The 27,359-nt window shown below is 58.3% G+C and overlaps 3 protein-coding genes and 1 long non-coding RNA gene across 9 annotated transcripts; 2 read left to right on the plus strand and 2 right to left on the minus strand.

Annotated features, from left to right (window-relative positions):
• The first annotated feature begins 1,364 nt into the window (after positions 1-1,364).
• Positions 1,365-9,392, plus strand: CRYBG2 (crystallin beta-gamma domain containing 2). Its single transcript, XM_068658156.1, has 18 exons — positions 1,365-3,570; positions 4,165-4,212; positions 4,300-4,418; positions 4,732-4,888; positions 4,989-5,128; positions 5,230-5,356; positions 5,445-5,608; positions 5,767-5,893; positions 6,135-6,277; positions 6,360-6,486; positions 6,581-6,613; positions 6,704-6,816; positions 6,998-7,127; positions 7,386-7,525; positions 7,614-7,737; positions 8,121-8,279; positions 8,617-8,776; positions 8,855-9,392. Exons 1-18 carry the CDS (start codon positions 1,510-1,512, stop codon positions 8,941-8,943), a joined length of 4,161 nt encoding a protein of 1,386 aa, XP_068514257.1. The 5' UTR covers positions 1,365-1,509; the 3' UTR covers positions 8,944-9,392.
• A 595-nt stretch (positions 9,393-9,987) lies between these two features.
• Positions 9,988-23,466, minus strand: LOC137842944 (uncharacterized). Of its 5 annotated transcripts, none has more exons than XR_011089279.1 (5): positions 23,017-23,447; positions 15,123-16,489; positions 14,212-14,383; positions 11,581-13,995; positions 9,988-10,328 (listed from the first exon to the last, which is right to left on the minus strand). It is a non-coding gene; the product is annotated as an uncharacterized lncRNA (long non-coding RNA). The 5 variants fall into 5 exon arrangements; XR_011089280.1 differs by having other exon boundaries at positions 16,239-16,489; positions 23,017-23,398; XR_011089277.1 differs by having other exon boundaries at positions 14,212-16,489; positions 23,017-23,466.
• Positions 13,073-25,707, plus strand: UBXN11 (UBX domain protein 11). 2 transcript variants are annotated; one of them, XM_068657653.1, is made up of 12 exons: positions 13,073-13,206; positions 14,331-14,431; positions 15,208-15,262; positions 16,291-16,367; positions 16,869-16,980; positions 18,375-18,592; positions 18,927-19,004; positions 20,306-20,426; positions 21,415-21,518; positions 21,727-21,794; positions 22,546-22,692; positions 23,596-25,707. In XM_068657653.1, the coding sequence occupies exons 1-12, from the start codon at positions 13,194-13,196 to the stop codon at positions 23,768-23,770; spliced, it is 1,269 nt and encodes a 422-aa protein (XP_068513754.1). In that variant the 5' UTR covers positions 13,073-13,193; the 3' UTR covers positions 23,771-25,707. The 2 variants fall into 2 exon arrangements, with proteins under 2 accessions (XP_068513754.1, XP_068513755.1); XM_068657654.1 differs by lacking the exons at positions 13,073-13,206; positions 15,208-15,262 and having other exon boundaries at positions 14,329-14,431.
• SH3BGRL3 (SH3 domain binding glutamate rich protein like 3) lies at positions 25,292-27,222 on the minus strand. The gene is made up of 3 exons (XM_068657655.1): positions 27,065-27,222; positions 26,558-26,725; positions 25,292-26,218 (listed from the first exon to the last, which is right to left on the minus strand). Exons 1-3 carry the CDS (start codon positions 27,110-27,112, stop codon positions 26,153-26,155), a joined length of 282 nt encoding a protein of 93 aa, XP_068513756.1. The 5' UTR covers positions 27,113-27,222; the 3' UTR covers positions 25,292-26,152.
• Positions 27,223-27,359: the final 137 nt, after the last annotated feature.

Genomic DNA, 27,359 nt, shown 5'->3' on the forward strand with positions numbered 1-27,359 from the left:
AGGGTCCCTTTTCCACCTGGGATTTGGGGTGGCCCTGCGGGTCCGGATCCGGCCGTGGCTTTGCTGCTGCAGGTGCGTGACCCTGCCCGGGCTCATCCCAGCCTCCAGCCGTGCTCCCTGTCCCAGACGAGGGCTCCTCGCCTCCTGGAAAATGACACCAACCCCTTCCTATCTCTACTGGAAAGACCTGCCGGGCCGGGGCGCGTGAGACGCAGAGGGCGCGTGGCGGGCAGGCAGGAGGGGCAGGCAGCTCCCCTGCCCTCCCCTGCCCTGCCCCGGCACCCCCAAAATGTCCTGGTGGAGGCCGTGGGGCACAAAGGGAACCAGCCCTGGGTGGTGCAGGATGAGGCCATCCCCACGGTGGGGAACCCCCGGTGCTGACCCCAAGGATGGGGGACTCCTCCCCAAGGAAATCTCAGGTTCCAGCCTGGAAAACTCAGCCCGGGGAGGTTTTCCCCCAACCCCAGCCTGGAAAAGCCCAAATTTGGCCTCTCCCTGGGCAGTGCCCAAGCCCCTGACCCTCCTGCAGCCCCCGAAGCCTCGCCGGGCTGGTGACCCCGGCGCAGCTCGTAACTGGGAGATGCTGAGATGCTGCCACGCTTCCGGCTCACTCACACGCAGCTGCTTCGTCAGCTGCTTTCCATATCCCAAACACAGCAATAAAACCCTTCTGGGGCGGTCCCGCAGCCTCGGCACGGCGTCGCTTCTGCCGGCCTCCCCATGAACCAGGGCCCCGGGGTGCCCGTGACCTCCCTGGCACGCACCAAGGGCCGGGAGGTGATGCCCGGTGCAGGAGCTGGGTGCTGGGTGCCCACTCTGCTCAGGGTGCAAGCGGTGGGTAATTAGCAGAGCTCGTTTTCTCGTGCTGATGAGGCTGCAGAGGTGGCTGTAGGCACCCCACCTTGGCCCCGATGCAGGGAGGGCACTGCCCAGCTCCCCACCTCCTCCTGCAAAACCCCGTGGGTGCAGCGGCCGCGGCACAGCCCCGGCGAAGCCTTTTCACCCCGCGGAGCTGCCTCCCTGTTATTTTTTGGGCTTGTTTGTTTGCTGTGCTTGCTGACTCGGCTCAGCCCTGCGCCCTCCTGACTCATCCCGCAGCTCGGGGCATGGCCGAGCCTGGGGCATGGCCCGGGCTGGCCGCATCCTGCCTCGGTGGCGCGGCGCGGTGTGGCTCCCCGCGTGCTGGCCGCAGGAGCGCCGGGACGTGCAGGCAGAGGGGAGGGTGGTGCCCCACACCTCCTGCGTGTGCCAGGAGGGCGTGAGCATCCCGAGAGATGCTTGAGATGCATTTGGCATCGCCAAAACCACCTCCTGTATGTACGGGATCCTCCCTAAAATATCCTAAAAGTGATGTATGGGATGGTTTAGGGTCTAGAGGGGTGGGCACGAGGTTGGCACAAAGGGTTTCAGCTCGGGTACCCCAGAGTCTGAATTTTGGTGCCTCTCCCCACAGCCCCAGCACCTCAGCGGGGGCCCAGGCGTGGTGGCGGGGGCTGCAGCCCCCCCGGCATGGATTCAACGCTGCGGCCCAGCAAGGCGAGGGGCCTCGCCTCCAGCACCGAGCTGAGCATGAAGCAACCACCGCCGGCACCCGAGGGCCGGTCCCGCTTCCAGAAAGTCTCGCTGGTGTCGCGACGGCTGGAGCAGACGGCGGCCGGGGGGGGCCGTGACGGCAGCCCCTCCCGCGTCTCCCTCCTGCTGCAGGCCTGGGAGAGGGAGATCGTGGAGAAGACATCGACCGGGCCGGCCCCGGTGGCACCCCGGAGCTGCTCGTCCTCCGTCGGCGTCCTCAAGGACTTCACGGCGCACGGCCCCGTCTTCTCGCAGGTCTACTCGCCCGCTCAGAAACCCCGGAAGAAAGACGAGAAGCAGGGGGGTGACAACAACACAGCTGCACCCCAGGACGTCCCCGTGCACCGGGAGAGCTACATGCACGGCGCCCTCCTCCCCGCCAACCCCGCGGCCACCGCAGCCCCCTGCCACCGCTCGCCCCGTGGTGGCCCCGGCGCATCCGAGCCCAGGGCCAGGCACGTCACGGTGCTGCGGGGGGGCAAGGAGGGAGCCGGCAGCAAGCCGGGGGGCGCAGAGGGGAGGAGAACCCAAAACGGGGTGCACAAGGCTGCCGGCACCCCCACGGCCCCGTCGCAGAGGGAGAGCTGCGAGCAGGGTGCTGGTGGCTCCGCCGAGGACGCGGCACGCACGGGAAGCTCGCCGGGTGCCTCGGGTGCTGGGGGAGCCCCCGGGGAAAAATGTTGGAGGCAAGGTGAGGCTGTGACAGTGAAGGCGGCGTCAAGAGATGGCGACAGGCCCCAGGACCAGCAAACCAGTAAAACCAGTGCCCAGCAGCCCCCGGAGGACGTCGGCAGCCAGGCAGATCAGGCTGGTGTGGGAGAGGGAAGCACGGTGGTGGATGGGGACGGCACTGGTTTGGCCACGCCGCCCAGGACAGAGAGCTCTGGGGGAGCTGATGGCACCCCCGAAAACCTCTCCTTGGAGGTGAGCAATGGTCCTGAGCCCTTACCTGAAGCACGAGCATCTCCAAAGGGTGCAGAAGCTGAGAAGGAGGAGGGGGAGATGTCGGGGGACCCTCAAAAAATGGTCCAAGGGCCTGAGAGCATCCCTGAGCCCCCCATGGAGAGCACCCCTGAGCCCCAACCTGAGAGCACCCCAGAGCCCCCCATGGAGACCACCCCTGAGCCTCCCACGGAGAGCACCCCAGAGCCCCAACCCGAGAGCACCCCAGAGCCCGAGCGCACCCCAGAGCCCCCGCAGAACCCCCCAGCCCCTTCCCCACTGCCCGAGAGCCCCCCGGACGCGGCGGAGGAGGACCCCGAGCTGGTGGTGGACATGGAGATCTTCGTGGACACGCTGCGCAACATGGAGCCCTCGGAGATGCGGAAGGCACCCAAGGCTCCTCGCCAGCCCCGGCCCTCGGCGCTGGGTCGCTGCGCGGCGCTGCCGCCCATCCACGAGGACCGCGTGGCCCCGCGCGCCCCCGTCTCGCTGCCCGATGCCCTGCGGGAGCTCCTGGCGAGGGGCGGCGGGGGGCAGCGGGCAGAGCCCCCCCTGGAGAGCTCCAGGAGCCTCAAGGAGGAGGAGGAAGAGGAGGAGGAGGAGGAGGAGATCGAGAACCCCTACCTGAGCCCCGGGGAGAGGGCGTCGCGGGGGTCTCGCCGTGGCACCGGGGGGCTGGACACGCTCCGGGGGGGACCCAAGCTGGAGGGAGCAGAGGAGAGAAGCAAAGCGGCGCCGGGCAGGGCGGCGGGGGAGCGGAGCGTGCTGTTCCGAGGGAACGTCCTGAAGGGCATGGCGCTGCTCTCCGATTTCCTGGAGCACCGGGCGGCCGCGGCGGACGAGGCCAAGCCCTACTCGCGCCTGGACAACAGCGTGCTCTACAGCCGCTTCGTCGCCCCCACCCCACCCTACAGGGAGCAGCGGGACCAGAGCTCGCCCCCCGCTGAGCACCCCGGCACTGAGGTGGCCGAGCTGCAAGCCCCGAGTCCTGGTCACATCCAGTCTGTCACCGAAGAGCCGGAGAGCACCACGGAGCCGTGTCCCGGTGATGTGCCGGTGAGTGACGCCCGTCCCACAGCTCCTGGGGGTGCTCTGCCCTGCTGGGTGCACGGGAGGTGGTGGGGTCTGGCTTTATGGCATGTCTGAATCCCCCAAGCAGCTTCTCCCCTGCCTCCAGCCCACGGCTGGTGATTCCCAGAGGAATGGTCAGGATGGGAAAGGTCCCGATGCGAGGGGAGGGTACTGGGATGGGAAGGGATTGGGACGGGAAGGTGCTGGGATGGGTGACAGGAGGGGATGGGAAGGTATTGGGATGAAAGGGAACTGGGATGGGTGATGGAAGGGCACTGGGATGGGTAACAGGAGGGTACTGGGACAGGAGGGCACTGGGACAGGTGACAGGAGGGCACTGGGACGGTAAGGTACCGGCGATGGGAGGTACTGGGCCAGGTGATGGAGGGCAGGGTCCGGGCGGAGAGGCCGTCCCGGAGGTGCAGGAATGCTCGAGGTGTGGCTGCTCGGGGCGCTGGGAGGGATCCGCAGGCTGCAGACGTGCGGCCGCGGCTGCTGCTGGCTGGGGCTGCGGCGATGGCTGGTGTGGGCGACGTCCCCCTGCACCCCTCACGGGTCGCTGTCCTCGGGCGTTGGCAGCAGGAGGACGAGGAGAGCTTCGAGAAGATCAACACGAGACCCGGCAAGGTACGGGGTATGGGGCACGGGGCTGGGGGCCGGGCTGGGGGTCCCGGTGCCACGGTGCCACAGCACCTCTGCTGTCACCTCTCCCAGATCGTCCTCTTCTCCGAGGCCGGCTTCACGGGACACAGGAGGGAGATTTGGGGTGACGTCCCCGATGCCACATCCTGGGAGCTCTCGCACACCATCTCCATCAGGGTCATCCGTGGCGGGTAGGGGCCGGTGGTGGCGTGGGGACGCGGAGGGAGAGCTGGGCTGGGGCAGCGCTGCCCGTGGCCGGGGTGGGGGCCCCCAGGTCGCCACCCGGGGTTCATCAGTGGCCATCCTGCTGCTGCTAACGACCGTGGCCACGAGCCAGCACGGTGCTGGCTGATGTCCCCACCCCGCTGTGCCGCCGGAGGCTCCCGGTGGCCGCGCCGGCCGCGTCCCGCACCCTGCCATTACCCAGGGCCGGGCGCACGGGGTAACCAAATTCCCCGGGGGTGTGTGGGGGATGCTCCCCTCCCACTCCCACCCCGCTGGCAGGTGGGTGATGTACGAGAAGCCACGGTTCCACGGGCGCAAGTGCGTGCTGGCGGAGGGGGACGTGGAGATCGACAACCCCTGGACAGCCTACGGGCAGGGCACGGAGCCCCGCGGCGGCCGCCCCTTCCGCATCGGCTCCTTCAAGAGGGTGGTGCGGGTGAGCGCACGGCCCCTTCCCTCGTTCCCTCGGCACCCAGAAAATTAGGGAGGGTGCTGGGGGTCCCCCTCATGCCGCTCCCACCCCCCCTTCCCGTTAGGACTACCGCACCCCCGAGATCAGCCTGTTTGCGGAGGAGAACGGCGAGGGCGCCCGGCTGAAGTTCACCGACTCGGCCGAGGACACGCGCGCGGGCGGCCAGGCGCTCGCCGCCTCCTCCATCATCGTCCACTCGGGCCTGTGAGCGGGGTGATTTGGGATCGGGGAGCTTCCACCCCCGGGGTGCCGCCACCCCGGGGTGCCGGCGACCGCCCTCGAGCCTTTGGGTGCTTCTTCCCCAGCTGGCTGGTTTACTCCAAGCCCTTCTTCGACGACGACCCCTACGTCCTGGAGCCGGGCGGGTACCCCAACTTAAAGGCGTGGGGAGCGAAGGATCCGGCCATCTGCTCCCTGCACCCCATCCGGCTGGTGAGCGCTGCCTGCCGGGGGGGGCTGCATCCCAAATATCTCCCCCCCTGCCACCTCCTCCTCCTCACCGGGGCTCCTCTCCCTCCAGGGCTGCCCCGTGGTGGAGCGTCCCGGCGAGCCGCAGGTGCTGATTTACGAGGCCGCGGGCTTCCAGGGCCGCAGCTCCGCCGTCAACCGAGATATTTACGACCTGAGGAACCTGCCCGGGCTGGCGCTGCCCACCCTGGGCTCCCTGCGCGTCCTGGGCGGCTGGTGAGAGGCGTGGGAAGGCAGAGCTGGAAGGGGACGGAGCTTTCTGGGGTTGGGGGATGATCGGGAGCAGTGTCCCCATGGCAAGGAGGGTGGCACTGGGGCAGTTTCCCCGTGTCCTGGGGATGGGGGGACCTCACTGCCCCCGTGTCTGCACGCAGCTGGGTTGGCTACGAGAAGGAGGGCTTCCGAGGCCACCAGTACCTGCTGGAGGAAGGGGAGTACCACGACTGGAGGCAGTGGGGCGGCTACAACAAGGAGCTGGTGTCCCTACGGCTCATACGGACGGTGAGGGCACCGCGTGGGGATGGAGCCACCCGCCCTGTCCTGTCCTCGTCCCCCATCCGGGCACGGGCTGAGAGCCCCCAGGCTCATCGCACGCAGGGGGCTGGGGGCAGAGAGCTGCTCCCACCGGCCCCTAACCCCATGTGGGTTATGTTAGGGGATGTGGGGATGGAGAGCACCCAGCCCACAGCCCCTTCCCCACGACAAACCAAGGACTTTTGGGGGGGTTCCTCTGTCCCCGCAGGACTTCTCCGACCCGGCGCTGGTGCTCTTCGAGGCCATGGATTTCGAGGAGGGCCCCAGCGTGGAGCTGAGCGAGGCGCTCCCCGACACGCAGCTGGCCGGCTACGGCACCGTCACGCAGTCCATCCACGTGCTGAGCGGCGTGTGAGTGCGGGCACAGGGTCTGGGGGGGACAGAGGGGACAAAGGGACCGAGCCTGAGCCTGTACCCACGTCCCCCCCGGCAGGTGGGTGGCCTACGAGGGTCCCAACTTTTCGGGCGAGCAGTACGTCCTGGAGAAGGGGGTGTACCGCAACTGCGAGGATTGGGGCGCTGCCGACTGCCGCATCGCCTCGGCGCAGCCCATCCTGCAGGTGAGAGCACCCAGACACCCCCCCCCCCCGGCACCCATGGGTGCCCCCCGGGTGGGTGAGACCCCGGCCAACCCCGCTCTGTGTTTGCTTCCAGGTTGGGGAGCACAACCTGCACTTCGTCTCCAAGGTACGGGGTGGTGCACGGGGTCCCTCGGTGCGATGCCAGCCGTTGTGGGATCGCCCCCGTCACCGAGCCCCTGTGTGCCCCCCTCCCCAGATCCTGCTCTTCTCAGAGCCTGATTTCCTGGGGGAGCACCTCGCCTTCGAGGAGGAGCAGGGCTCCCTGCCCGACAGCTTCGTGCCCCGATCCTGCAGGGTCCGTGGGGGCAGGTAGGACACCCCAGAACTCGCTGCCTCAGGATAGGGACCGGGACAAAGAGGGTGCCCCACCACCCACGGGTGTCAGGGAGAACCGGGAGTGGGGTTGGCACCCGTGGGGGCTCGCTGGGAGGGCAGGGGACACCCACCCGGCACGGTGGCCACGTCAGCCCGGGCTCATCCTCTCCGCCAGCTGGATCCTGTTCGATGGCCGGGAGTTCTCCGGGGAGCAGCACGTGCTGTCCGAGGGCGAGTACCCGACGCTGGGCGCCATGGGCTGCCTGTCCTCGGCCACCATCCGCTCCCTGAAGAAGGTCCCGGTGGTGAGTGGCGGTCTGAATTTTTGGGTAGCCCTGTGTGGTGCCAGGACTTGATCCCTGTGGGTCCCTTCCAGCTGGGGATATCCTATAATCCTACAATTCTCCCTTTGCTGGGGCAGAAACCCCCAGGAACCTCCTCCTTCCCCTCCCGTGCCTACCCCAGTGCTGGCTCTCCATCCTCGGATCCCTCCTGCACCCACGGGTGCTCTCTCCCCCTGCTTTCCCCCCCCTCTCCCCTCACCTCCTGCCCCTATCCCGCAGTTTTTCTCCGAGCCCTCCATCTTCCTGCACGGGCTGGAGTGCTTCGAGGGGAAGGAGATCGAGCTGAACAGCGAGGTGCGGAGCCTGCAGGCGGAGGGCTTCAACAACCACGTGCTGTCCGTGCGCGTCAAGGGTGGGATGTAAGTGAGCCCCGGCCCCGCTCTCCCCTTGCCCCAATTGGGGTGCTCAAGGGGGGGGGTGCCCGGGCTGACCAAGTTTTCCCAAAAGCTGGGTGCTGTGCGAGCACGGCGACTTCCGAGGCCGCCAGTGGCTGCTGGACTGCACCGAAATCACCAACTGGCTGACGTACAGCGGGCTGCAGCATGTGGGGTCCCTCTACCCCATCCGCCAGGTGAGCACCCAGGGAGCCCCAAAAGCAGCCCCGGGGGGCAGGTGGCTCACAAGGAGCTTGAGTCACCAGCCCTGACGCAAGGGGCTTGGATGAGGCAGTGGGACGTGACCTTGGGGTCCCCCTCGGTGCCAGCCCGTCCTTGGCACCCAGCTCCCTGCCCTGGGAGCGGCCGCCGCCGTGGCGAAACCCTCCCCGGGGACAAACGCCTTGCACAACGTCCCGGCGTCATGGCAGGGGTTGCCGTGCCCAAAAAAGCTGCAAGAGCCAAGCCAGGGCCACATCCATCACCCCAGCAGCGCGGGGACACGGCACAGAGCGGGTTTTGGGTGCTGTGGGGTCCCCGGTGCGCAGAACCCGAACAAAATTGGCTTCTCTCCTGGCAGAGACGGATTTATTTCCGCATCAGGAGCAAGGAGCTGGAGCTCTACCTGTCCGTCCCCGACGACGTGGAGGATATGAAAGCCGGGCGCGTGGTGGTCTCCAGCCTGAGCGAGCAGAGCAGCTCGGTCTGGTACTACGAGGACGGGCTGCTCAAAAACCAGGTCAGGGCTCGCTGCGTGACAGCCGCGCCGTAGAGCCAGAGGGGACCCGGGTGCCGCACCCCAAAGTGATCTTTTAGGGCTCACAGCAGCTTTCTCCTGGGCTAACCTCAGCCTCGCCACCAAAGACACCTTGATTCGCTCTCCCCCTGGAGCCAGGAAGGCATTTGAGCCCCACCTGAGGGCTATAATCACCCCAATCATCCCCACCCCTCGTTTGCTTTCCTGCCTTTCCCGCGTCCCACCCCACCCCAGCTGCGTTTGGCAGGGACCCCTCCAGGCTCGAAGCCTCACGGGGTGGAGGGGACGGGGCTGACGTGGCCACCGCTGGTCCCCGCAGGTGGCCCCCACCATGAGCCTGCAGGTGATCGGGCCGGCTGCGAAGGGCTCCAAGGCCGTGCTCTGGTCCGAGACACGGATGCCGCGTCAGACCTGGAGCATCGACGCCCAGGGACGGATCCGCAGCCAGATGTTCGAGGACATGATCCTCGACGTCAAGGGTGAGGCCGCGGCGCCGGGACCCCGTGGAAACGGGACACCGAGCTGCTCTGCCCTCCCCAACCCTCTCCTTTCCGCAGGCGGCCGATCGTACGACCGGGACCACGCCATCATTTGGGACGCGGCCGAGGAGCGACCCACGCAGATTTGGGATGTACAGGTGCTATGAGGGGCGGCGTGGCCCCGGTGCCGAGAAGTGCCACGGGGCAGGACGGGGACACCGGCAGCATCCCCGCAGCTGTAGGGGGGCTGCCCCTGTCCCCCCGGACACCCCTCGGCCCCGGCTGCTGCTGTGAAGGACGCCCGCGACCACCTCCATCACCAGGAGCCCTCCAGGACACGCTGCCGACCCCATGGGACGCCCTGGAGGGCAGACCCTTCCCCACCCCAATCCCTGTGAACTGTATTTATGTACGTGTGTAAGATACGGCCCCTCAGGAGGCCAGCAATGCCTGAGTTTGGTTTCCTCGTCCTGGTGTTGGCCGCTGCCCGGCTCCCCCCACGCCAGGGAGCTGCTACCTCGCCCCCATCCCCACGCTTGGGGCCCGATCCTGCTCCCTGGGTGCCCTCTAGTGTCCGAGGGCCCCACGCAGCGCCCAAATCTGGGTTGGGAGAAGCGAGGTGACACCGCGGCGTGTCCGGGTGCTGTGAAGGGGAAGGGGCTGTGGATCCCTCTCCCCCACCGCTTCTATAGGGGCACAGCAGGGTGAGGACCCCAAGCGCTGCGAGGTGCCCTGGGGACGTGTCACTGGGCACACAGCGGGGTCTGGCCGAGCCCGGAGGCCCCTCAAGCCCCAGACACTGCGGCTCCCACCATGGCGGAGCCCCCCGTGCCCTATTCGGGCGGCGCCGGCACCGGGCCCCCGGAGCTGGCACCGCCCGGCACCGCCCGCGGCGCCCTCAGGAAATGGCCGCCGCCTCGGCCCGCCCTTATATAGCCCGCCGGGCCGGGACAAGCCGCGCCGGATTGGTCAGGAGCACGAGCCCTGCCGTCCCATTGGTCCGCACGGCGCGGGCCGCCTTGCGATAGGCCAGCACTCGGCCTGGGGGCGGATCCGTCAGGCCTGAGGGGGGCGCTGCGCTCCTGCCCCGCGCCTCAGGGCTCTGCGAGGCGTGGGGCCCCTCAGCGGGCCCGGCCTCAGTGTAAACATCAAAATAAACACCCACCGCAGCACAATAACGCCATAAAGAAATACCACAAAGCCTCCACACATACCTCAAAGCCTCCACATTTTATTTCTCAAAGTCTTGCAGCGCTCCCGCTCCAGGGCCGAGCAGCTTTGGGGCTGCCAGAGGCTGTGGCCATGGCGGGGGCACTGCAGGCATGGCGGGGCAGGGGGACAACGTCCTGGGGGCGTCTTCATGGGGAGACACGGGGAGGGCAGGGACGGAGGCTCCCCCTCAGGGCAGCTGCTGGAGGAAGGCTGCAGCCAGCCCCAGCGCGAGGAGGAGGATGGCGGGGGTGCTGCCCGGCGGGCTCAGGTTGCTCTGAGGCATGGTGCTGTTGTTGTTGGGGACACCACTGCCCGCCTTGTCCTGCGCCTGGATGAAGGGCTGGAAGAGAAAAGGGGACAGTCAGGAATGGCTCAGCACCTTGGGGGGAAATCCCCTCCCGAGACCCATCAGGTGGTGCCCCGGTGCCAGACAGGACGCGTGGTCTCCTCTCTGCCCGGCCGCACACAGATCAGTCAGCTTCTGGGCTTTCCCTCTGCATGAAGCAAGATATGCATGAAGAAGCCCAAACACGAAGCCCGAAACAAGCCCTCGCCACGCCGTTACCACATTTCTAGCCCGGAGCTGTTAGAAATTGGGAGTGGGGGAGCAGGAGTGAGGGGGTGGGCTCCTCCTGTGCGCGCCACTCTGAAGAAGCGGCTGGGGACATGGGGTCTGCGAGCCCTGGGGTGGAGGATGTGGGGCACAGAAACGGAGCTGGGAAAGCCCCGTGCTGGAACCAGCGATGAGGAGGAGAGAACCCCTTCCTCTTGGCACCACAGGCTGTCGCAAGCAGTGGCATTGCAGCCATTGCGTGAAACGGTAACGCAGCTGGGGTGGAAATTTCAGGGCAGTTTCCTTCCCTCTCTGAAGAGACCCTCCCTTCAAATTAGGGTATTTGCTTGAATTCCTCCTGCCCTGGCTGCACAGAACCACTTTTTTGGGGGGGTTGGTGCAAGCAAGCAGCAGTGCGTTTCGCTGTTTCTCAGCCCCACTGGGTCCCTCTGGAGCTGGAACAATGCTGAGGATGGGGACAGCCCGCAGTGCCATGAGGTTCTCTCCTCCTCACTGGAAAGAAAACAACCTACAGAGGGGAGAGGAGATGAAGGAACCCTCCATCTGTGCCCAGCATCCCCACAGCCCCACGGTTGTGCCAGAAGTCTCCATGGCCATGCCTGGTATCCCCCCAGCCCCACTGCCATGCTCAGCATCCCTGAACTAGGCATGGGATGGGGAGAGGGTTGGGGCTAGCATGCGAAAGAGAGGCTGCCAGATAGGGCAGAGGGCTAAGAAGTACCAAGATAATAGATACATACCACGCCCTTAAACAAAAAACACTTAAAAAAGCAACGTACAGCAGTATTTAAACTTTGCAGACTACAGTGGAAAGCTCCTAGTAAGACAGCCAGGGTTAAATTCCAATAGGAAACACAACGCTGTTTTCCTGCTAAAGGCAGAAATTCTCCCACCAGATAACTGGTTAACCCTCCAAGGCTAACCCCCACCCAACTGCTTCCACACCCAAGGGACCAATCTGGCTGCCCCCCAGCTTTTGGGGTGCCTGAGCCCCCCTGGGCTGTGGAGTTTCTCTTACCAAGCAGAGGGCGAACAGGGCAAGCAGGAGGATCAGGTGGGCACGCTGGAGGGGCTGCATGGTCGGTGCTCGGTGCAGTTTGCTGTGACGCTTCCTCATCTGCTCACGGGGATTGCAGTCAGAGGCTTTAAAGTGCAGCCGTGACCCCATCTCACCAATCACACCTTCCTTCCCTATGCTGCCGCTGCTGAGCATGCCTTGCCACCCAGAAGGGCAGCCAGAATTGAACCCATGGTGATTCGGGCAAGGCACCAGGACGGCTGCTGATGCTGCAAGGGAGAATGTTCATGGGATGACATGAGGGACATGCAGGTGGGGATGATGCCCTGAGTGGGATGTCCCAGGCACTGTCTCCATTAAAGGCAGCGAGCCCCTTGCTCTCCTGTTTCCCACACCATCTAACACTGCCTGCAGCACAACAAACCTGGGCTGAGGTCTGCCCCCAGGGGGGTTTCTTGTCATGAGCCCCATGCCAGTGCTTGTTACAGGTTAAAACCTCCAGCTGCACCAGGAGGGTTTGCAAACATCGCACCTCATAACAAACCTCCTCCCCTGCAGCTCAGGACAGGAGCTGGGCTCAAGCTGTTGCTCTGAATTTCGGTCACACAGTGACAGGGAGGTCTGAGCGAGGCAATGCATGGGGATGAGGCTTCGTTCCAGCCCCGACACCCCACTGCTCACAGCATGTCTCTGAGCTCCAGCACCCGTCTCACTGCAGAAGCAGGAAACTAAGAGGGTTATTTTAAGACAAGTTGAAATACGTAAAGCTGACAAAATGTGACAAGCATGGGTGTGAAATGCACTTGTCTTGGTTTTGCAGTTGTGTAGCACATGCAGTTGTGAGCCTAGCCCACCCAGTGCCGACAGCATCTGAGTGCAGCAGCACAACTTCGCTTTATTTAGTTCATATTTGCATGGTACAGAATTGACAAAATGGAAGTCTGCAGACAGCAAATGTGCCATAAAAAAAGTGCAGCTCCTCTCCAGGAAGCGAGGCCGAGCTCTGCACAGAGCAGAGGGACATGGCAGTGGGATGGTGACATGCAGGTGAAGGGCCCTCTGGAAGAGCCACGGCTGCAGGCACAGGTGCTGGCTCGGCCGACCCAGCTTTGAGCCAAAAATAGGGTAAATTTGTGCCAAAAAAACAGAAAATTTGTGCAGTGTGTGATGCCTATGGGCCAGCTTGAGGATGCAGACCGTGTCTGTGGACTGGGAGGGGTGCACAGGAAGGGGTTAGGTAGAGGAAATCTCAGCTCAGCTGCCCTTCGCTGCGCCACGAAGCGTTGAAGAAACCCCTAAGCAAAAAAAAAAAAAAGTTTAAAAATGGCCATAATGGGGCTGGCGTGCAGGGCTGGGGGGGGGGGGGGGGGGGGGGGGGGGGGGCGAAGTGGTGCATGCCGGGACTTGTAGTCCCCGAGCGGCCTCTCTGCCCCCACGTGACCGGCGCTGAGCCAATGGCAGCGGCGCGGCGTCGCCGCGGCAACGGGCGGTACACAAGATGGCGGCGGGGCGCTGAGGGAGGCCCGGGGAGCACTGAGGAGGCTGCACCCTGAGGGGGACCCGGCCCGAGCCGCTGCTGCTCGGGGCCAGGCCGAGCCCTGGGTGCACGAAATATGCAGCGGGAAGGTGGGCTGTGAGGAAAAGGGCTGCGGGCTGGGCAGCCTGCTCGGTCCTGTTTAAGAAGTTTGCCCGGCAAGCAAATCGCCCCCAAATTAGCTAATTTATCCCTTGATTCCACATATTCTCTCCTCGTTTTTAGAAAAAGGGCAGAGCTAAGTTGTTTGCGTCTTCTGGTGTGGCTATTCTAACCGCCGTGCGTGTTTTGCAGAGATCGTGGCTCTTTCTCCTACGTGTCCAACATCAGATAACAAAGGCTTTCCACATCCTCAGCAGCCCCCAGGCGTTAGAGCTTCATCGCCTTTTACAGTTCCATTTTTGGTCACATCCTTCTGTTAGATCTCAGAGCAGAAGCCGCCTCTCCCCTGCCAGCGAGGGTTTCGGCTTCTGTTCCTCCCAGGCTGAGTTTTTTGGTGGCTCAGCTCGGTGCCACCGCTCTCAGCCCCGCAGCACAGCACAGGATGCTCGGTGTTGGCGTCACGGTCTCCTTCTGCTAGCCCCGTTTTGTGATCGCTCCTTTTGGCTGCTGAGATCGTGTGTTCCCTTGGGTCCTGTGCCATAACGGGTGCCCTCGTACTCTTATTATTTTGAGAGTGCACAGGCTTGGGTTGTTCTGCTTTCTGCTCCCTTCTCGTTCCCATCATGTTTCTTCACCTCGTTTTGGAGAAGTCACATGCAAAATGCTGACCTGTTTTCTTTCCTCCGTGCTCTCTGTGCCTCTTCTCAGGTGACAGCCTGTCGCCTCGGTCAAAGAACCCAGAGCAAGGCAGTCTCCCCTCCTGCTCAAGAGGGACAACACTGGAAAAAAACACACAGGGCCAACTCCCTCAATGATTAGGGGGTTCCGGGCCCTCACAGCTTCTCAGTGACAGTCTTGGGGACTCAGTACCCCAGGTCAGGGCTAATTTGTGTGCTCTCCCCCTCTCACACACAGCACGCTGTCAGTGATGCAGCCATCCCCCTACCCCCCAAGGGATTTCCACCCAGTACCCACCAGAGGTCCCCTTGTCCCACCTGCTGTGGCAGAACTGGAGTCCTCGGATGGGGTCCCCTGTGGTGCAGACCTACCTCCGGTACCAATTGCCCTTTTATTGCCCTTTTAGAGAGGTAATGTGCTGTGTTTGTGCTTTCAGGTGCAGCTCCCACTGACATGGACCTCACGTCATCCATAATGCAAAAAATCAGCCTGTTGGAACAGAAAATAGATAAACAAGCACGAGAAATCCAACTGAAGGTAAAATCCCTGGCTTTTACCAGGCCTGTTCTGCGTCCTGCTCTAACTGTTCAAGCCAAGGTAGCGATGCACTTGCTCAGAAATAGCCTGCTCTGTTAATTAGACAAATAATCCTCTGCAAAGCAACAGAGCAGTCATATCAGTCCTTGACATTGAGACTGAACAGTCCTTGCTGTGCTGACCCTGCTGTGACTTTAAGAATTAATGACTCGCTGCATCCTTGCACTAATATCATTATCTGTTTGACTTCGGACCTTTCTTTCCTTCCCTTTGCTTGGAAAGTGAAGTCGCCTTCAAACAGGCCTCTTTGTAATGCTGAGTTCAGAATAGGTATCTGTGGTTTTTTGTTGGTGGTTTGTTTTTTTGTTGGTTTTCTTTTGGGGGTGGGTGGGTGTTTTGTTTTTTGTTATTTGTTTTTAGAAAGAAGAGGCTGCGAAGATGCTGGTTTGGCTTCTAGATCAGCCACTTACAGCTCAGGGTACGAGCTGTGCCCAAGCAGGGAGACATGAGACCACATCTCTTATGCAGATGGTGGCGAGGAAAATAGGTTCTCAATGTCCCTCACCTAGTTTTGAGACACTGTGTTATATCCCAGCCCTCAGTTGAGCCTGATGAAGACATTTGTGAGGCGATACAGCCTTTCTAACCCTGATTTTGCCCATCTGAGAGAGTATGTGCAGCACTGACTCACCCAGCCAGGACTAATTATGCAGACTGCCTCAAGGTCCTGAAAGCAGAGGAGCTTAACAAGGTCATTATTCATTCTGGTCCTGAAGGACAGGAGGATTGCTGAACTTGAAGAGAAAATGAAGACTCTTCAGAAAGGAGAAGGTAAAAAAAATTCTTCTACCCTTGGCAGCTGTGGGAGAGTTACAGGTCTCCTGGTACTGCACCAGAACAGGCTTGGAGACCTTCCCTCTGAGCCATCCTTGCCTTAAAAGCCCAAGAGCCTCTTCAGTGAGCGAGATCAGTTACACACGTGGTGCTGTTTGCCAAGGTAGATTCTCACTTCATCAGTTACTCTGCTTTTCTGGTGCAGTGCAAACATTATTTCCTGACCTATTTTCTATGGCTTACTAAGTTTCCATGAGCAAAAAACAACCACAAAGGTACCTGAGGATGGTCAGGAAAAAAAAAAAGAAAAAAAAACCACTAACCACTGCAGAGTTCAAACAGGCTGGGAAGAAAAAAAAAAAAAAAAAAGACAACTCACAGCTAAGCAAAACCAAAAATCTGCTTGCAGTTGCAGGTCCAGGCTCACTTGTCCTGTAAGGCAGCCTACCTCTAAATTGAGCCCAGCTTTGAGTGAGTCACTGGAGTTCTTCCTTGGAATCCAGTAACTTTCCAGCTGATCCCAGACACATTTCCTACGATGGCTGAACTATCTTCTTAGCACAAAGCTGTGGTGAATTCTCTATTTCCTGAGCAGAGAAACATACGCCTGTCAAACCACAAACACCTTTTGTACCTCATCGTACATTGTTCCAGCTATTAAGCCTAGGTTTCTGGACCCAGCTTTAGTGGACATCTGCTGATGTTCGGAGAAGTTTCTTATGACTAAGCCAAGCAATTCTCATTGTATAATTGTGAACAGCACTGCTCACATCAGCTTCCTGCAGCATAAAACTTCACCAGCCTCATTCATAAGTACTTTTGAGAAAGATACAAACAGGCTAAAAGTGCCGCAAGTCAAGTTGTCAGGGATCAGCATGCAGAACTCACATTCAGTTCCTGTATCTTACAGGCTTGAGTTCATTTATGGTACAGGCAGACTGCTGGGGCATCTGCCCTGTGGGACATGCATTACCTGTAGCTCTTCTTTAAGGCTGTGCATAGAAAAAACAAATCTTCCCTTTCAGATGCTCCTGACTCGTCCACAGCAGAGGATCTGGAAATGAGGTGCCTTCAGCTGCAGACCCAGGTCTGGGAGATGGAGGTGAGATGCCTGCTTCACTTGCTCCAAGCCATCTGTCTTTGGTTTGAGATTGCTGCAGCCCCAGCCTGCTTGGTTCTTTTCAAGCTGCCACTTTGATAATCACAAATCTTCACCTCACCCCTCTGAAAAGAAAGAACAGGTTGGATGTGAACTACAAGGTAGTATGTTATTATGTTTATTTTATACACAGACATTTAAGTCTCCTCCAAGCCTCTTCATTTGGATTTCCAGGACTGCAGAAATAGTCTATGTAGCTATTAGATACTTGGGAGACTACTGTGTCACTACAGATAGTTTCATTCTCCCTTTAGCCTGGTACTTCTATTCTGTCAGAGTTTATCTGTCTGCCAAAGCAACATAAACTTCAGAGAAACTTTCTCTTTCAATTCTGCTTCTGGTGCTCACAATGGCAGCCAAATACTCTCAGGCTTCCATTTCCAGTTTTCTGAAGGTCTGGTTTTCTGTTGATCTACAACACTGGCTCATATTTTCCTTTTACAGCGGTTCCTAAATGACTATGGTCTGATCTGGGTTGGAGAGAGGCATGAACAGCTGGAAGATTTACAATCACTCAAAAATGAAGAGCTGCCAGCAAAGAGCCTCTGGAAGCCAGGTAAAGCATGGTGAGCCATCCTAGCTCCCACTGTGTGCTTGGAGAAGGTAGGATACTCCTCAGAGTAGATAAGCAGACCATCAGAATTTGTGATCCTGTGCTGGGTCTTCACATCAGTCCATCTCTGGGACAGAGACATGGAACGATTTAACAGGAGCTAGGACAGGCAGAACACTGGTATTTTATATACCCATATTTTACAAGCCCCATCTAAGGAAGGAGGAGAGAACCTGGTGGCTCAGCCATTTGGAAGAATACCCTCACAGCAGCTGCTTCCTGGAGAGTTCACATATGCTAAACGTTTGAAGCTTGATTGCTCTAATAACACTGACGTAAAATGGGTGGAAAATGGAATCAGATGCTTTGTATATATGTAGCTGTAGCAACTTAGCCATATTGTCTGGCTCCATCAGAGAGTATTGTTTGCCTTTCCTCCCAGCCCCTATGTGAGTGGTTTAATTGGGACCTGATTGTGCTGTGTAGGGTCCAAGCATATTTGGCAGAGGCTTCTTAGGAAGTGGTAACAGAGAAAAAACAAAATAGAAAAATACTTGGGCTATACAGCCAATACTGCTTCCTAACTGCTGCGCAAATATTAGCTAACTAATCCATCCCTCCCTTGGATGCAGACTGGGAAAGCAGTAGAAATGTTTTCATGATTTTCAGTTTACTTACCCTTTTTACGGGAGCATTTCCCCTCTCTTATTTAAGGCAGCTTTTTTGCCTCACCTTTCTCAGATCTTAGAAAAGCGGAACAGAAAAACGAAGGCCATGCCTTTCATTTCCTCTTCTTATCTCATTCTCCTGCCCATTATAACGCTTCTACCACTTTACCCTGCTGCCCTCCTCAAACACTCAAATAAACATCTTCAGCAGCGTCCCAGCAGGAGAGAAATCTGCTTTAGAGGGGGAAATCTGCTGGTGACTGGGAGCATGCAGCCAGCTGTGTTTACACTGACATTTTTTCATCGAGTCTGCCCTATTCCATTTATCCAGCCTAGACACCTTGTTCCTCCCTCCGTGCGTTTTGTAGCACCACGATTAAGGGACAACACTTATGAAATCACAACCAAACACAAGCTGCTGAATGTGATTGCTAAACAGCTGGCTGCGCCTTCGTTAGCAGCAGAGTTAAACTAGCTTGTAGGCAGGAGAGTTGTTTCTCTGCTACTGTGCCTTTGTGGTTTTGCACACGCCCATGTAAACCTGGCAGCCCTGCACCACAGCAGGATTGTTGCGCCACGCTTTGCAAAAGGTATGAAAGGTGAAAAATGGAGGCAGCGCTGGCAGCCCCAGTATGTTAGCACTCAAAGGCAAGTCACACATCCACCCAGAGGTGAAAGTGATTTCGCTAGCATCTCCTTCCCTCTGTAACTCTGCTCCTTCTGCCACAGGTGAGGCAGTTGTTTCCAAACGTGAGATTGATTTTGATTTAATCTTGGAAAATGTGAAGGATTTGAACGTGCTGGCTGGAGAAGGCATTTCTCAAATTGAGCACACGCCTCAGGGTGCCCGGCTGAGACAGCAGGAACCCCTCCCTCTTACTCTGTATCAGAATGGGATCGTCATGTTCGATGGCCCCTTTCGGTCCTACGAGGAACCATCAACACAGGTATGGAAATGGTTGCAGAGGAATTAGTGAATCATAGCAGGGTGACTCTAGGCCTAAGTCTCAGGAAAGGGAATATGTAAGAAGAGGGTGTGAGAGCTCATCCTAAAAATGAGCAGCTACAGAGACCTCCAGCCTCTCACCCGTGTTCCTACCTGCATACCAGTCTAGTGTGCAACTGTGTCACGCTTTATTAAGAGATGAACAATCTGGGTCGTAGGCGCAGACATTTTGCAGAGCAGTAACAACACAAACAGGAGCAGCCCAGGATGTAAATATTAGTCATCAGATAGTGAGAAAATCTGAGGTATGACCATGAGCTCTTGTTTTATTTCAGCAATGCCTGCAGGATATTATGGATGGCTATTTCCCTTCAGAGTTGCAGACGCGCTACCCTGATGGCATCCCTTTTCAGGTACAGAGTGCAAAGCTCTGTTCTCGTCACATTTTTGAAAGAAATTGGTCTGCTTCCTAAGAAAACAGTTCCAGTTTCTTTCACTTCCGCCAATCTTCTCGATGTTTCACACAACAAACTGAGTTTAAGGCTTCTAAACACAGCATGCAAGCAGCTAAGTTCTCTGCATGCATGTCTTGGGGAGCGGGTGGCTAGGAACACACCTGTCTGAGCCGTTAGAGGAAATGAGCATTTCTGCATCAGGACCGGTTTCTGTGTCTCGGTGAATCTCGGCTCTGATCAAGACTTCTGAGAACATAACAGGCGTTGCAGAAGAGAAGTAGCAAATGCAGCATCTGAAGAGCTGTGCAACAACAAAAAAACCTCAACTAGTTCACCTGCAAGGGCCTTTAAAAACAAATTGAACAAGCGTCTCTCAAGAAGGTTGTAGGGAGAGTTTATTTTGCCATAACTTAAATACATTTAGCCACCTGAGGTTCTTTTGGGTCTTTTTTTTTTTAAAAAAAAAGACTCTAAATTAGGTCTTCAAGTGCATCTGAAACATAAGCAGGCAGGCCAAAGGGGTGGCACACCTGCCCACCACCATGAAGGAAGCGGGGCACACCTGCGCAAGGAAGTGGAAGGCCAGAACAGCTAGCACGAGCTGGTAGGTGGGGTGGTTAGAACATCAAATGGACGAGGAAGGTCTGTGCAAGGCTCATGGGTCTGTGGTTCCTTGTAACACCTTCATAGCTGACTACATCTGGAAACCACAGGGCAGTATTTTAACCCAGACAGGAAGACTGCCCCTATTTATACAGCTGTCCCAGTGCTGGGGGCCTCAGGCTGGCACTCTCCACCCTCTTGATTTCTTAGAGCCACCTGTCAGTCCCCACTGCAGCTTCTTCTACTGTCAGGCAGAGCAATACAAGTCTGACAGTAAATCCCTCTCCAGCCTGCTGGTTTCACATCCCTTCCCGCCCTGAGAGCATGATTAAGTGTGGAAATAGAGGAAAAATCAAGTCCCAGCACATTTCTTACAACTTGTGGAAAGGGGGCAGCTGTCCAGTGCCTGTTGAGATGGATGAACAACTTCACGGGCCACCTTAGGACCCCAAGTGATCAGCCAGGATTTGCTTTCTTAGCCTCCAGGAGTTAATGGCCCATTTCACTGAGTTTGGGCAGCTGGAGCAGCTTCCAAGGAAACATCTGTTTCATTTGGGGCTTACAGCTCCAGATTGTTGCTAAAATGTATTGTCTTCTGCTACAGTGAGAACTGCAGCAGTCAGATTTGCTTACAGCAGTTGGCCTTAATTCAACAGGTCACCGACAAAAGGGATGTGGTATTTCAGGAGGGAGACCTTCCAGGGAATTTCCCTGGCCACGGCCAAGCTGTCGGCCATTCAGAATCAAGCAAAGTGCAGGAAACCGACGAGATCCCAGGTAAATTCCTAAACCTGCCTTGAAAATGCAGCTCCCAAAGAGAAGAATCTAAACCTCACCAGGGCAGGCCAGCTAGCAAGAAGTGAAGGTGTGGGGTCTCAGAGAAGAAGGCAACACTTCTGGGTCAAAACCCTGCACCAGTAGCCCCAGTATTGCTTCAAAAACTAGGAGCCAGCCAGCACATGGTGTCTTCTCACCATTAAGTCTTAAAGAATGAAACAAGACAATGAATGATAGACTAGAAGATCAGTAGGTTTCCCAAAACATATCTGGCTCCCACCTCTCTGAAGCCCAAGCTGCTTCTAGCTTCACCCTTACCACCAAAGGATATCAAGGGAACCGTGCGTACCTGGGCAAGAGTAACTTGCAAACACTTCAGTTCTCCTACAAGCTCATCCCATAAAGGGGGACATCTTCCAGCTAGACCGATCTTGGCTGTTCTGAATGAATGATTCCTCTTCAGACTTTCACAAGAGGATATGAGACTTGAGGTCAGGCCTCACATTGCTCATTTTGCTTCTGGTTTCTAGCAGCAAAGCAGAGCAATACCTGTTAGATACCATCACTGGCTGGAAAGCCAAATGCAGTGGGAAAAAAAAATAAAATTGCCCAGTGACACCACAGAAAGATGAACTCACTCCTACAAATACACCCTCACATGATGAAAACCATTTCCAAGCTTATAAAGTCATAGTTTCAGTTTTTTTCTGTTCACAGCAGGGCTAACCAGGAGTCTGCCTGTTGCACATCACAGGTGTGAGCTCAACAGGCTGCAGTCACTCCCTGGTTACGTTGACAATCAAACATTTAGTGGGCCAGAAAGCGAGACAAGCTGCTGCCAGGTAGACCAAGAGGCAGCCTGTGCCTAGCTAAGGGAGGTTAGAGCTCTCTCTGTTGGCTGATCTGGTCTCTTTTCACCAAATCAGTCTATTCTGGTGGAGAATCGTCGAAAGGACTGCACACACACATCTCCCTTCTGCTCTGGCAGGTCCCAAACCCTCCTCGAAGAAGTTTCTGAACAACCTTTCAGAGTCCTCAGCCCCTGGAGGAGAAGCAATCAACATCCAAGACCCAGTCAGAGCAAGGCAGCAGGTATGAGCGGGCCCCAGCACCACCCAGACGAGGCTGGCAGCGATTCCTTGGGCTCAGCGCCCTGCACGGTATCGTGTGCCCCTTCCTCAGGCCTCTCAGCTCTGTGTAACCTTCTCCTCCCAAAGAGGCTCCACCAGAGCACACGTGGCACTTTGGCACCTGCTCCTGTTTTTTTTTCTGGCGCTGGTGATGCTTGGTTTGGTTTCAGGGCTCTGGTGGGACATGGAGCAGCAGAGAGATCGTGGTGGAGACACCCCGACTGTCTGCTCTGAAGAGGTACAGGCACAGCCCCTCCATCCCCACCTCGCCACACTCTCATCTTCCTCCTGTTTAGTCACTGCAGGTTTTTTCAGGGGGTTCTGTTGGGCAAGTCCATTTACTTCCTCATTTATCTGATACCTTGAAAATCATTAAAAAAAAAAAAAGAGGCCAAGTTTGGTCTTTTGGGAAAAACCTTCCTTCTTTCACATCTCTAACAAAAGCTTCTATTGTTTAAAGCATTATTTACTTATTGCAGCAAAATACTTTTCCTGACAGCAAGCCAAGGCTTAAATATTTAAAACCATCCAAAAAAGCTGCTTGCTAAATGGGAGAATCCCTCCAGGAAACCGATGTGCAAGCAGGAGGTCACACTAACAGCACTTTTTCCACTCCTAGTCGTCCAGGCAAGACAAGACCCAAATAGCTGATGAAAAAACCCCAAGCAGATTATTTTTAATCAAAAAAGTAGGGCAAAGATCTTACCAGACAATCTTGATCTAAAATAAAAAAGCAAAAAAAGGTCAGCAACCCTCTTATCCAGGCACATTTCAGCAGTGAAAGCAAAGCAGTGGTTTGGTCTCTGGGTCAGTCTGCTCGCCCAGAGCCAGGCCATGCCTTGTTCATCTCAGTGATGCTCCTAAATGAGAAGCCCCCCTCCCCAATTCAATTACCCCGGCACACCAGGGGCTCTGCCTGTTCAGAGCTCGTGATCTGTGCTGCTGGCAGAGCCCTGGCTCCTCAGCTGAAGAGGCTTTCTGACCTCCAGGTTAAAGACAACCGAAGAGGCTGGGGCTCCTGCCCCTGAAGTCTGCACTCTCCGCATAAAGTCTGAGAGCGGGGAGCAGACGTACATCGTGAGGATGCTGTTCTCAGAGACCATAGGGGACCTGCGCCAGCACCTCGCCCGTGCCAGGTAGGGTGAGAACTTCCTCCCTCCTTGCTCCCCACCCTGCTCTGTCACGCCCCAGGGAAGGTTTTGCAGCTGCTGCTCAAGGCTCTGGAGCTGTGCTTCAAACAGAGCAGCCTGCACTGAGCTGAAGGGCTCAGTCCCACACCCCAGGTCCTGGGCACCCTCTGCTGCTGCTTTGGCTTCTCCCAGCACCAGATGTGCTCTCTGGCACCATTGCCAGGGTTTCAGCTTAGAGTATTTCAGGGAATCACAGACTATCCAAGTTGGAAGGGACCCATGAGGATCAGGGTCCAACTCCTGGAACTCCAGCTCCTTTTTAATACCCACCTTTGACAAGAAGCTGACACATCAGAAGCGATGCCTCTTGTCCGCTCAGAATCGCCATCCTGCCCAGGTCCATCGCTGCCCTTGCTTCCTTCCAGCTGCTCAGCAGCACTCACTGGCCCATCGCCACCATTGCCAGGGTGTTGGTGCAGACTGGAAGCTGAGCTGCAGCTTCAGGCCAGCCGATGGATCAGCTGCTGGACAAACGCTGTCCCTTTCTCAGCCAGCTCCATGTCCCAACGCCCTTAACGCTGCCCAGAGGCTCACGCATCCCCTTGGGGACCATTCCAGATGGCTGTGGGGATCCCTTTGCTCTCCCCTCCCGTCACAGGCCACAGCCCTGGCCTCTGTCTGAGCCCACAATGAGCTCACTGCTGGGATGTAAGGGCCTCCCTGCAGCTGGGGAGCCTGGAACAGCCTGGCTGCGTGCAGCGAGGGCAGGAAGCCTTGTTCTGCTTGGCCTGCGCTCGAGAAGCCGCCTCTCCCTCTGCTCTTATGTAACTGCAACTGGATTAGCCAGAGCATCGCAGCAAAACCTTGGGGGATCTTGTGCATAGGAAAGATTGTGCTGTTCTTTCCTAGGGGTGGAGACTCCGGCTCGTATGAAATCCTCAGCACCTTTCCCCAGAGGGTGTACGCAGACAACGCCAGGAGCCTGCAGGAGTGCGGCCTGATCCCCAGTGCCTCCTTGTTGCTGCGGAGAAGAGACCCCCTCCCACGAGAGGGGCAGGGCTGCACGCAGCACAACAGCTCCTAGAGCTGCTGCCCTCGCACCGTGAGCTGTGTTTTAACCTCCCCCTGCGTTGGCAAGAGCAAGAGTTGTCCTTCCAGATCCAATTTCATTGCGCCGTTACCCGGGACGGAGAGGAGGGCTCCTGCTTTGGCCTCTCCCTTCAGCACGGGGTGCCACAGGGCAGCCCCAGCCTCCTGCTGCCTCGTGGGTGGGTTCCTACCTCCCCCAGGGGATTTCTGGCAGCTCAGAGACCTGGTTTCTCACCTCTGCTGAAGGTTACACAGGCTGATCCCTGCTCAGGAAGACTGGCAGCTTTACGCCAGTACTGGGGCAGGCGCTAGCTGGGCTCAGGGGCTCTGTAGCAGCTTTCCACACTGCTGCTCCCCCGAGATTTCATCTGCATTTACACCCCCGAGAGGAACAGGCTCAGTTATATGGTCTCCAGCAATGGCCTTGGGCCACTGCACTGCTGGGACTGAGCCAGACCCAGCACAGCCAGATCCTGCTGCTGGGTTTCCTGTACGTGAACGGCTTCTTCCCTTGGACAGCCCCCAGCTCCAGAGGGGCTGAGGTTCACAGCTACACCAAACCAGCCCGCCACAGCCCTGAGCTGCTGGCCTGCCTTCCTTCCTCCCTCCCTCCCAGCCCGCTGCAACAGGACACCGTGTCACCGGAGAAGAGCACAAGCCCTTGGGTTCTTCCCTCTTCAACCTGAGAGGGAAGCATCTTCCTCTCCTGCGGGCCGGGGCCGTGCTCTGCAGGCCCCTTTCCCAAGACATTCTTCCCATTTCAGCTCCGACAAGTTCCCACTTGCCTCCCAGCTGACAACACCCCCACTGCGCAATGCAGCATCTGCAGGCAGGTTCCCTTTTCGCAGAGGCCCAGCACATGCTGCCACCCAGCCCTCATCAAAGGCTCCTGGCATTTATTGAGCTGTAATTTCCACTTCTGTAAACTCCAAATTACCTACAGAAAGGGGGCAGGATCCCCTGAGCACTCCCTGGAACTGCTCTGCCTTCCCCAGGCCCCTCCGAATGCAGCTTGGCCACGCGCTGCTCGTACGGGAAACACCACCAGCACCCTGACCAGTGACTCAGTCCCCACAGCTGTGAGCGAGCTTCCTTCTTTATCCACCTCCAGGAGTGTACCAGGGACCCTCCTACAGAGCAGCCTTTTCCACCACCCCTCTGCTGTCAGCCAGTCTACAAACCACCAGGAATTTTTACGCTACAGGTTCGTTTTTGTCCCCGTGGGTCTGTCTGAAGCTGTCCCTCCCCCAGGCTGTCGTTCTTACCCCATGCAGGAGAGGGCTGCTGGAGAGGTACCTGTCACTACTGCACTGTAGGGGATTCAGACAAGCCCCTCGAGCCTTTGATTAGCGGCAGCAATCTGAGGTGTTCAGGTCTTTGTGTCAAGCTGCAGCAGCGAGCACAACTGACTCAGCTCCTCCGAGCTGGAACTGACTCGGAATCGTTGTGGAGGAGGATGTTTAACCTGTAGTCGAGATAAAACCAATTTAAAAAGAAAGCCACGAGTGCCACCACGAAAGGTACAGTAACATTTAATAGCATCTCGGAAGACAACACTGGTTATAAACTTGCTTTTTGGCAGGAAAACAAAATGCACTTGGTCCAGGTTGCAAAAAGCCAACTGAGAAAGGAAAGGTAAGACAGCTGGAGCAGCAGCTGCTCCGGAGCAGCCCTGAGCCATTAATGCTCACGAGGGAGCCCTCGCGCTGCAGCAGAGGGCACCGAGGGAGCAGCAGGGGTCCCAGTTTTGGGCCTATCCATCCCCCCTCACGCAGCCTGCCAAGGGACACGAGCCTTACACCTCAGCCCCAGCCTGCTCTGTGGTGGGCAGTCGGACCCAGCTCTGTGCAGTATTTCTGCGTTAAATTAAAACAAAACAAAAAAGTTAGTCACCGTAATCTGTGCAGTTGGGATTAAAAAAAAAAAAGAAAATGAAGGAAGTGAGGCAGCAGGATTTACAATTGTAACAGCAACTGGGGGAAGTGGGAAGTAACATGCAACCTTAAGCCCTTCCCTCCTGAAGCAGAAGCTCTCCCTGCAGAGGAGAGGGCTGAGGGACAGCCGCACTTCGCACAGCCCGAGAGGCTTTGCTGTTTACAGAGGCACTGGAAGCTGCGGACTGAGCCAGGCCCAGCTCTGTTCAGAGGCCATGCGCAGCGAGCGTCAGACTTTCTTTGGATCCCTCTGAGATGATTCCGGGGTCAGGCAGGAGGGAGTCGTAGGCAGCTGCGAGGAGGAGTTTTGGTCGTGGGTTTCCCTGTGCTGGGATACAGGTCATGGTGCCAGGACAGCGCTGACAACCTGGAACTGGATGTGGTCAGAGATGAGGGTGCTCAGGAATGCAGGTAGAGTCCAGGACGGGAGGGGAGCCTGGGGCTCAGGCCAGCTTCAGGAATTCCTGCAGGGTGTTTTGTTCCACCGCTTCCACAAAGAGCTCGTAATCCTGCGGGGAGAAGCCACGGGGTTGCTCGCAAACAAGAGGCACGCGGCCCAAGCACTGCACGCTCCCGCCCATCAGGCAGCACAGCCCAAACTGGTGCCAGTTGGAGGGAGGATAACGGGGCAGGGCAGGGCAGGGCCAGCCCCACAGCCCCACTGCCCAGCACAGGTCCCATTTTTGCAGGCCACCGTTAACCCAGCCCACTCCTGGTCAGCGTGCCTCACGGGGAATGCCTCTTAGAAGGCGTTTTGACACCACTTAGAGCCAAAACAAGGGCAGAGCATTATTCCACAGCACCCAGCTGTCAGGGTACCAGTCCCCAGGGCAGGGCAGGAGCCTTACCCCGCAGTAGTGGTCTCCGTTGACGATCTGGGGCGGGATGGCTTTGGGGTTGCCTGCCTTTGCCCTCATCTCCTCCCGCAGAGCGTTGTCCTGGGAGATATCCACCAGCTCGTACTTGATGTTTTTCCCATCGAGGATTCTGGTCACTTCGCTCTGTTGGGATTTGATCTGGGAACCGCGGGGTGAAAGAAGCAGGTTATCAAGAACCGGGGAGGAGCTCAAAGGATAAACACACACCCAGGGTGCTGGAGACACTCAGCACACGGCGCTACCGCTCCTTACGGGCCGCAGTCCACCCTACACCCAGCCAGGGGGCTCACCCCTTTTTTTGGGGGGGAGACACGCAGCACAGAGAGCCAAAACCCAAGCAGACGGGAACCACGCAGGGGGTGATGCACAGCAGGAGGCTGCAGAAGGCACACCCGGCATGGGGAGGCGACAACCACCCAGCAAAGGGACCCCCGGGGAGCCCAGCCCTGCCCCACCGCCGCCCCACGCCCCGCTCACCTCCCGGGAGCCGGTGACCGAGGTGCTGTAGACCTTGAGGGTGCTCATGCTGCGATCGCGGCCGCTCCCTGCGCTCAGCCCGGAGGAGGGAGGCTCGGAAGGCGGGTGCGGGCGGCCCCTCCACCGCCCTGCATGTGACTGCGGGGACCAATGGGGCCGGCGGGCCCGGGCATGCGGTGTTTGCGGGCCCGGTCCAGCACCAGCCCTGCCCGGGAGCCGCCGCCACCGCCCCGACGCTCCCCAGCGAGCGCAGCACCGAGCGGAGCCCCCTTCCCCCCCCCTCCCCCCCAAATCG

The sequence above is a fragment of the Anas acuta genome, chromosome 21 (genome assembly GCF_963932015.1).
Source record: "Anas acuta chromosome 21, bAnaAcu1.1, whole genome shotgun sequence".
In the NCBI taxonomy this organism is placed as follows: Eukaryota; Metazoa; Chordata; class Aves; order Anseriformes; family Anatidae; genus Anas; species Anas acuta.